Source organism: Dipodomys ordii, unplaced genomic scaffold (genome assembly GCF_000151885.1).
Source record: "Dipodomys ordii isolate 6190 unplaced genomic scaffold, Dord_2.0 Scaffold45, whole genome shotgun sequence".
In the NCBI taxonomy this organism is placed as follows: Eukaryota; Metazoa; Chordata; class Mammalia; order Rodentia; family Heteromyidae; genus Dipodomys; species Dipodomys ordii.
The window spans coordinates 6,843,725-6,854,334 of NW_012267261.1; the positions used below are offsets into that span (position 1 = coordinate 6,843,725).

The window sequence follows — 10,610 nt, forward strand, 5'->3', positions numbered from 1 at the left end:
CCCCCCCCCGCATGAAAGTTGTAAAGTTCGTTTTTGACATAAGGACTTATACATCTCAAATCGTTTAAATAGGGATACAGGTGGACCTATTGCAACAATGAGATGCATATATTAATTTTAATCAAGAAACAGAACCATAACAATTGGTATGAAAAATCTAGATGAGATTGGGGATACAACTCAGTGATAGAGCAGTAGGCCTGGTTAGTACTGGTTCAATCCTCAGCATTCCCTAGCCTCCCAGCCTTTTATTTGCACTTTTATAAGCAGTATAATATGTATTTAAGATTGAACAATTTAAAACTCATTGCAAAACTGCTTTAATACTTACTTCTTAGCTAAGATATCTGGAGTCATGGCTTCATTGGCTTCTGAATCACTATATGCATCTTCATCATCACCTATCATACTAGGTCAACATACACATTTTAATTAATACATGAAATATAATTTTTCAACCAGGAAAACAAGTAAAAACATTAGACATTCAAAACACTCAAAAAACCATAATATAATACCTGAACTAAAAATTATATAAGCTCAAAAATAAGGATATGAACAACAGTAATGAGTGGGTAAGGTAACAGTTATTTATCAGTTACCCTTTTTGTTTATTTGCAAAGGAAGTCTCTGATTTCTATTTGGGAAAACAAACTCAAATCTCATTTTCCTTTCAAGAAGGCAAAACTTACTCCTCTTTGTCCATCATCAGAAGATAGCAAGCACCTGCTATTATAAGTAACAACTGAATGTTACTATGATTGTGATATACAAAATGTTTCCATTAAAGTTAACACATTATTTATATTACTAATAACTTACGTAGGTTACTTTAATTATATAAAACAAAACACAAATTCAAATATGCTGTTATCCAGAAGCTCATATCAATGCAAAATGTAAGCAAGTCACAAAAAAAATGTCCATGTATATTACCTATGATAAGGAGTGCTTGGTTCATCTATTTTCATTAAACCATAGTCTTTGTCTGCTGGGTGATAAGTTGCCAGGATGTTCATTTCATCCCACTTCTGAGATTTTTTACTAAAATTGAAAAAGAAAAGAATACTTAGTGCCCATACATTAAAACCTAAGCTTCAGAATTAGCCATTCAAAACCCTATTATACTATGATATGCTTAGTTATCGTCTGGTCTATAGATTAACAGTTAAAACTAAAATCTATGCCATTATCCAATATCAGTACTTAACTATTTTTGTTCTACTATATATTAAGAATTGTTTTAATAAAATCATAAACAGGCCAGGCATGTGGTACATTTCTCTATCTCTTAACTTTGGAAACAGACCCAGGAAGATTGTGAGTTTGAAGACACCCTTGATTATACTGCAAGACCCTGTCTCAAAAAAATTAAAGCAAAGCAACTAACCAACCAGACAGACAAACAGAAAGTAATGGTTTATGCCTTGGAAGGCTGAGTTAGAAGGATCAGGAGTTTGAGGACTTACTAGGACATACAGTTAGAATCTTTCAAAACAAATAGAACAAAAATTACAGGAGTAGTTCCCTAACCTAACTTCTTCAAGGATATCTCTAAAAATGAGAACACCTAAAACTAGACAACCATATTAAATTCAGATACTAAGCTAAACTGCAAAAAATCATAACTTTTTAATCTGGAAAACAAGGGTGTGCTAAGAAACAATACATTTGGATTTACTTAAGGGAAACAAAAGTGTTTTCCAAGCACCTGTTAAAATCTGTTCAATAAAGTATTCACCAACTAAGAGTCTCAATAATTCACTGTCTTAAATATCAATCTCATTAAGAATAAGGATATCTCTAAAAATGAGAACACATAAAACTAGACAACCATACTAAATTCAGATACTAAGCTAAACTGCAAAAAATCATAACTTTTTAATCTGGAAAACAAGGGTGTGCTAAGAAACAATACATTTGGACTTACTTAAGGGAAACAAAAGTGTTTTCCAAGCACCTGTTAATATCTGTTCAATAAAGTATTCACCAACTAAGAGCCTCAATAATTCAGTGTCTTAAATATCAATCTCATTAAGAATAAGCAAATATTATTTTGTTTTCTATACAATTTGTGACTTTCTAATGAACTTGTGATAAAGTGCTAGCCTTGAGTAGAAGAAGCTCAGGGATAGTGCCTAGGCCCTGAGTTCAAGTCCTAGGATAGCAAAAAAAAAAAAAAAGAATACTTTAAACAGAAACAACTGAACTATGTAAATGTAATAAAGGAGGAGGAAAATGGGGGAGATCGATGGAAGGGGTGACATGGACCCAAGATGCATTGTATATATTCATATATTAACATACTGCTTTGTAAAATGGCAACTCCTTTGTAAAACTACTTAAAATAATAAAAATATAATGTAAATTTAAATACTGACCCAAATAATCTTTTCTTCATTTGTTATGTATTAGTAAAGTTTACTGTATACATTTTCAATTTCCCAAGTTCTAAAATGTCCTTGAAGAATGGCATACTTAAATTTATTACCATATTCCCCTCTCTATGCACTCAACAGAGTTTGATGAGTCACCTTAGAAATTACAAATGTTCCAGGAAGGAATAGTAGTACATGCATGTAATTCTAGCTCTCAGGAAGCTGAGACAAATGTATCTTGAATTTGAGGCTGGCCTGGGCTAGCAAATTCAAGGGCAGCCTTGAATGAGACTGCCTCATGGGTTACTAGGACTAAGTATGATCCACCAGCATCTGGCTAACAGCTAGTTGAGACACATGGACCATTATTTTAAAGTGCTGCATTTGAAAGACTTTTTATTCATTAAGCATGGACCTCATGTTATTCACCAGGCTCATCTGAATTTTCAACTAATCAGATTAAAATATCACTAATACTAAAAGAATCACCTAAATGAATTAGACTGGATAAACAGACCTGGCTTTAGCACTGATATGGCTAAGGTTTCTATCACAATGGTAACTGATTTTGTGGCAACAGCAAAAACCTAGTTAAGAGACAGAGGCTTGAAATTTAATTTCAGCTATCCTTTGCTAGTCCTGTGACTACAGATATGCCAATGAAATGCCTCTCCTGATTATATTTACTCTACATGAGCACTAAAGGAAGAGTTTTTAATAACAGTCCTTATAATTTGGAATTGTTAAAATAATGGAAACTCTGTTATGAAACTAAACTATAAACATGCAACATGTAAATAATTGTTTTTATTTAAATTTTAAGCTGTGGGTTAGCATAATAGATAATGGGTTCAGATATGGTACCCTAAAAAAAGTTTCACTTTCTGCCAGGCACCGGTGGCTCATGCCTGTAGTTCTAGCTACTCTGGAGGCTGAGATCTAAGGATCAAGGTGCAAAGCCAGCCAAGGAGGAAAGTCCATTTATCTCCAATTAGATACCAGAAAACCGGAAGTGGCACTGTGTCTCAAGTGGTAGAGCACTCTCCTTGAGCTGAAGAGTTGAGGGACAATGCCTAAGCCCAGAGTTCAAGCCCCATGCCCACCACCACCAACAAAAAGTTTCAATTTCTTATGCACTGAATTCCTTCTACTTTTAGCTGTTAAGATTCAAAATGAATAATTTTGAAATACTGAAGACTGCTACAGAATATTTTTAAAAAGCAATACTTTATATTTCTGCCTAATTATTGTTTTAGGAATTTTATTTAATTAAATACTCCTATCATATACAAAATACTCTTTTTATGGCCATATTCTCTTTCAACAAGGGAAAAGAGATAAATTTCTACAGACTTAAGGTAGGAAAAATGATAAGGAGTTTCTGATTAGGATCATGAAAAACAGACACAAGTTTTAAGGATGTTCTGTGAAGGAAACAATCCAATTAACAGATCTGTAATACTGTAACTAAATGCTCTCTCCTGATAAACACTTTCTAATAAAGATACTGTAAAAGAAAAGTAACAAATCTCTAGGAAGGCAAAATCAGAGTGCAGGAATGTGTATTTAGGTAAATACCCTAAAAATCAGGGCAATGGTTTCTCTTCCAGTAAGAAAGAGATGAAAGGACAGGGACATTTTGAGGGGTAGAAACATTTCCTCTATTGACCAGAATGATAGACACATGAGAGTGCCTGCTTCATTAATTTCTGCAGCCTTAATTTTACATTAAATATACTTTTCTGGCTATGTATTATAATAAAATTATTTTAAAAACAAACACATAGTAATGCCCTTGTTGGATGCTTCCTAATTTCAGAGTAGAACAAGTTTTTCCTAAATAATAGTGTATCTCTAATGCAAAGGAAGAGGGCTATCAACTCCCTTTAAATTTGCTTCACAACATAATGACAGAAGAAAGATAAATACAGGCTATAAGCAGAAATTACATTTTCTTAAAATCAAGATAAAATTTACTAATTTACAATCTCAGCCCCATAAGGCACTAATGATTCTGACTTCTGCTTATTCTTTCCACTAATACATATACCAGTACATGTAAAATAGTAAACATATATGAAATATATACTTTAAAATATGTATGTTGATATGTATTGGATCAAGCTGATTGTGTTTTTAAAAATTTTTGCCTTCTTTTTCTTTTTTGTGCCTGTCCCGGGGCCTGAATTCAGGAACCAGGCACTGACCCTGGGCTTTTTTGCTCAAATCTACCGCTGTACCATTTGAGTACTTCCAGCTTTTAGGCAGTTAATTAGAAATAAGAGTCTTACAGACTTTGCTGCCCAGGCTGGCTTCAAACCACAATCTTTATATCTCAGCTTCCTGAGTAGCTAGAATTACAGGCATAAGTCACTAGTGCCCCCTTTTTTTTCTTTTTAATTTAAAGATAGGCTGATCTTGACAATGCAAGTAATCCTCCCATCTTAGCTTCCTGGGATTAAAGGGTTTTCTATCTAGCACCTGTATAGTTTTTTTAAAAACAGGACTACTTGTAATGTCTCCAATAATTACCAAAACACTGGTAGGACAGATGGGGATGGGGGAAGAGGGGTAAAAAGAACGAGAACAGGAGAGAGAGGGAAACAGAGGAGAGAGGGAGAGTTTCCAGTTTAACAGGTATAAAGTAGTATTTAAAAGTTGCTTTGTGTTTATTTTGTCATTATCTAACAAATAATGATAAATACTTTTTTTACTTGTTTGAATTACTATTCATTACTTATCAGAAATTTCTCACAAATTTGGGTGAGTTCTTAGTTTACATAAACAAGCTACATAATAAATATCTCTTATTTTTCCCAGTTTGTCATTGTTTACTTTCTACTGTATAAGTGGAATTTAAAGTTTTACATATTCAAAATCAATTATTTCTTTAACACTAGGAAAAAAATGAAACCCTATGCTTGTTCATCCAAGAAAGATAAACAGTATCTTGAAAAAACAAAAACAACCCAAGCACTTGTAAAGAAAGCAGATTCCAAAAAAATCCTAGGAATTCTTAAGTGAAAAGTTTGTGAAGCACAAGAAACTCTTATACAAGAAACTCTTAGTAAAGACTGGATATGGAAATTAGCACTCCTAATGTTTTCTGAATTAACAAAATTCAAGGACCAATCCACTTTGAGTTTAAGCTCAATACCATCAGGAACTGTACGTATGACCTTATTTGGGTTGGTATCTCCACAAACACAAATAGGAACACTGTAACTGACATGAGAGATTCTGCTATGATGGCAGGGCACCTGCTGCTTTCAGTTTCTCCACTCCTGCTAGGATGACTGATTTTTAGCCTAAATTTGGTCCTTTAAAGTCACTACTTTTTACTTTCATTTCATTAGCTCATATAATGTTATCTTAAAGCCTAACTGCACTTCTTGTTGCCTGTAACTTGTTTGATAGTTTTGGCTGTGGGAATTTGCTTAAAGGTGTTAAAAGTTTAATTGCATATTGCAATAAATGGTTCTTTCTTAAATGACTATTTAATTTATGTAGGCTGACAAGTACAAGGTTTTGAATCTTGACACCACAACTGAACTAATTACAGACTTAACAATAAAAGCAGTCACAAGCAAGGAAAAGGTAATTTTTGGAAGATAAATTTTTTATTTTACTTAGCATTTGACTGTAATATTAGACATCCCTTTAGTGAGCAGAAAAATACAAAGTTGGAGCATGCTTACATCTTAAATTATATTAAACACATAAATTTCAAATTGAACTTGAGTGCATTATCTAAGACTATGTAAAATTTGAATCGAACAGTAGCAGGTTCCAAAGTAGACTGTAAAATAACCTGAGATATTGGGGGAAAATATTAGATCTCTACATTTTGATTACAATGGGACTAACAACATTTATTAACTTACTTAATAGTTAAACTAAGATAAAGAAAAATACATTGAAAATTAGAGCTAATAAAATGTGCTAATGAGAGGTAGACAGGCAATTGACTCAAATTAAGTACTTATTGTTTTAAAAACACTTCTCATAAGACAGAAAGAAACTATTGGGAGAAAGAGAGGGAAATGGTGACACTGTCCAAAAAGAAATGTACTCATTACCTGACTTATGTAACTGTAATCCCTGTGTTCATCACCTTTATAATAACAATACGTTTTTTAAAAGATAGCACTTTTACTATTATGTTTTCAACAATCTCAAAATGAGCCTTATTCACACTATAATGTATCTGAAAAAATCTTAAAATGTTTAGCATTCTATAATTGGCAATAAGTTTTTTCTTTATTGGTGGCACATCTTAGAATCAATGAGATCTTTTTTTAAATGAAATACACACACACGCACACACTTGCTAGGTATGTTAGGTTAGATCTTCCCAAGTTGTACATACTACATTTCAAAGTATTTTGAAAGAAGAGGTTCAGAAGATAACAGTAGCACTTACATTAAACAGTACATGTTGCAATATGCTGACATCTATCTATGCTTAATTATGTGCATTATGGGTTTTAGTTAACCTGACACCTAAGGAAACCACTCACTGAAACTAATAATATTAATATAAAAAGTATAAGGAGAACAATAACAAAATAACAGCATTGGCCAGGCATGTTGTACATGCCTGCACTCCCAACTCTGGAAGCTAAGGCAGGAAGGTAATGAGTTTCAGTACAAACCAATCACACAAAAATAACAGTACTGAGTCAACTAAAAAAACGCTCTAATTACTGTTTGATCAGTTTTGATAAGAATTGAATTTTTAAAAAATAAAATTTGAAATATTTTGAAATATTTCAAATATCAACCTCAAGTTTATAAAGCTTACTTTTATATATTGTCTTGAGTTAGCTATAAATAATATGCATGTATATGAATAATACAAATATATAAAGTGTGAATATTTTTCCTTAAAAAAAAAATCTATCTTCAAAAAAAAAAAACCTCCATGTGAAACAACATGTAAGATAGTGATACAAAAACTATAGATTCTCTATTTGGGAGTTCACTTACTTGCTAAAATTTATTTGTATCTAAAATCCAATATTGGAGGTGCTTAGGCTGCTTAGACATAAGTAGAGCAGGAAGAAATTTGAGTTACCCAATGCACACAGCTTAAGCTAAACAAGGAAATGTTTTGCTAAATAAGGTGTCTTTACAAAAATCACATAGAAAACAAGGCTATGTATTGATCAGTTGATAGAAATGTAATTAGAGGGTTGAAAAAACCCAACCTTATACTTTCCCTAAGAGCAAAGGTTCAGTACTTACAATTTAGTGTCTGTGGGACTTATGCAAGTAATGACAACTTAGATTCCTGGTTATTTTCACATTAATTTGAGATGCACCTGCCTTATATTCTGCTCTAACAGTTCAAGTAAGACCATTATACTATTTTTGTATGTTTACAAATTTTGAGCACATTGTAATTGCAAGAGGTATTTTTCAGTTCTTGTTATATGAGGATATTTAAGTAAGCTTTACAAAAAATTAAAATGCATTCAACTATATCTTTATGTTTCTATTTAAAGAGGCTCTCATAAAGTTACTAATATTGCTTACTCTGAATTGTGACAAAATAATAATGTATATTGTTTAGTAGTACAATTAACTTCTTTACAGTCTTGTAACTTACCATTATGAAAAAGTCCATACCCTTTTACTACTTGAAATCATACATCACAAACCTCAATAAATAATGGCTTTGTAGCTCCCTTTGAGGATAGGATTGTGACCTTTGAACTAGTAGGGTCAGTCACCTACTTGAAAAAATCCCTTTGAAGTGACTCTGCCCTGTCAGGAGTTCCTATAGATGAAGTAACTTACCTACTTAGTCTAATGTTTTTTATGGCAGAAAGACCTGCCTTAAAATTATTACCTAGCATGCAGGGGGCTAACCTATAAGTTGAGGTCACAAGTTACAACAGATCAAAGCGGAGAAGGCGTAAAGAAGCAGAAAAAGGAAAAAAAACCACACTTTTGGTAGTTGGACAGAAAGAAATTTATAAGTAAAAAGTGAGTGCTGAATGCTAAATACTCTGAAGCACCATCAGAGCCTTCTGTAGTTATTTTTAACTATTTTGGTTTTTCAGTTATGTTATAGTAGGATTCTGTATTCTTAGTCCCATGACCTCCAAGCAGAGGCTGGAAAATTGCATGTGAGGGATCCTAAGAATGAAGCATCCAAAAGACTACAACTTTAAGTTGCATTCCTATTTATTTAGTATTTTCTCCAAAGTAACAATCCCCATAAAAACTTGCCATGCCAGGTCATAAATCAGATATTTTATACAGAAATGCTCTAAGTGTAATGTGTCACTATTTCACTAATACCCTCACTGAGCTTCAGTACAAATATCAGTAGTAACTTTTCTTAACCCTATTTTAAAAAAAAGTTGTTACATTACACACGCATCACCTTTTATAAAGGTTGGTATATATATTATTCCATTACACAAATGTACCATAATTAATATTTCATTATTTCCTCCTAATGGACCTTGGATTGTTTCCAATTATTTATATGCACAATGCTTTGGGTCAACATTAAGCTCTCCAGAGTTTGGACAACATCTGAACAGGACCACAAACTAGAAAGCTCCCAGAAGTCTAACTGCAGATGTAAAATATGAAGCAATAAATTAATTTTCCACTAAGTATAGATCAGGACTTGGAAAATACTAGTTCCACTGAAGTGCAGAGATGATAACAAAGCAGAGAACCAGAATGAGTGTGGTAAGATGATTAGTAAGGAAATAAGTCCTTTTTTTGAGACAGAGAGAGAAAGAGGTCTTGATCCTGGATCGTTAAAGGATTCTTAAGGCAAGAAAACATTTCTTTAATTATCGAAGAATTTTAGTTTTAGATTCCAGACCATAGAGGTTAGGAAATAATAAACCCTTAACAGGTAAGGTCTTAAAAACTCCGTGTGAGTCCTTAAGGCTCTCAGGACAAGAGTTCAAAGATCGTGTTTACTAAAAAGATATTATATACACATATAGTTAACGAAGAAAACACGGTCACTACCCCCGCTCCTGACCCCACCCTGGCGCGGGCCGGAGCCGCAGAGCCCGGTGGTGTCCCGGGCACATCCACGAACCGCCCCGGCCGGCCGCGCTCGGGTCCGGGTGGGGGGGGATCGCGGGAACGGGGGGGGGTTCGCAGACTACACCCCCCGCCCTCCCCACCCAGGCTCTCACCTTAGCTCCTCGTCGACGTTCGGGCCGGGCTGTTGGGTTGAGGCCACCACCGGGGGGGCCGCCAAGGTCTTGTTCTTCAAGATTCCCTTGATGGGCCGGTGCGAGGCCGTGGACGCCGCCATGGCCGGTCGCTCGGGCGGTCCGCTCAGGGTCGCTGCTGCAGCGCCGGGGCAGGAGAATGGGGGGGGTCGGGCGTTACCGAGACCCGCCAGGCAGCCGCAGAGCCCGCGGTCGTACACAGCGACTACCGGCGTCGTTCAAACGAACGCGACGCCACAGCCCACGCCGCGCGGCGGGCGGCCCTTTGCCGCCGGCTCTTTACCCGCGGCCCACAGAGGAGGCCGGTCGAGTGCCCCAGCGCGGGAGCGACGCGGACGCCCGAGCTAAGCGGGCCCGCCCTCTCGCGATATCTAGGGAGGGGCGGGGCGGGGCCAGTCGGGGGCGGGGCCAGAACAAAGCCAGCCTCCTCGCGGCTCTTTGCCGGCCCCGCCCTGGGGCTGCGGTAGGGAGCCCGGCTGTTGATTTCCTTAGAGCCTGACCGCAAGGTTCACTGGCTTTGATGCTTGCGGCACCCTCTCTCCCAGCACCTTGTTATTTCCGTTTCATGTCAGAAAACTGAGGCTCACAGGTAATCTCATTCCTCCAAGAGAGATAGTAGCTTACTTTGGAAGAAACGATATGTGTTTTCTATTTAACCCACCTAAAAACTTAACCTCCCTATTCGAAAGTCATAGACTATCAGCATTGGAAAGACCCTTGCAGACCTCTTATGACATCAAGAATGGTGGCTTTTTAAAGTGCCTGGCGTGGAGAAGTGGACTAACCCTCACCATGTCGCTGCCCATCACAGCATCTACAGACAAGGAGGATGGGAGAGCCGAGAGACAGCTGAAATGCCAGAACCCAGGGGAGCACAGCTGACTTCAGAGTCGCAGAGTCCTCTTAGGGAGCTAGCCATGCCTTGATTTTTGTTGTGGCAGCCCCCATCTCCTCCACTTCTCTCTCTCAACTCCAATCTTTGATTATCATCGGGCTTTCTCCCCTCCCCTTTCCAGAT

The 10,610-nt window shown here is 36.2% G+C and overlaps 1 protein-coding gene across 2 annotated transcripts in view; it reads right to left on the minus strand.

Moving 5' to 3' along the window:
* Positions 1-9,937, minus strand: part of Ppp1r2 (protein phosphatase 1, regulatory (inhibitor) subunit 2) — a 22,768-nt gene extending 12,831 nt beyond the window's left edge. For both annotated transcript variants that reach the window (XM_013019439.1, XM_013019438.1), the window contains exons 1-3: positions 9,554-9,937; positions 937-1,044; positions 332-409 (exon numbers count right to left, since the gene is read on the minus strand). In XM_013019439.1, the coding sequence (XP_012874893.1) occupies positions 332-409; positions 937-1,044; positions 9,554-9,675 (308 nt within the window). In that variant the 5' untranslated portion in view covers positions 9,676-9,937. The remainder of the gene's footprint in view (positions 1-331; positions 410-936; positions 1,045-9,553) is intronic.
* Between the last annotated feature and the right edge of the window lie 673 nt (positions 9,938-10,610).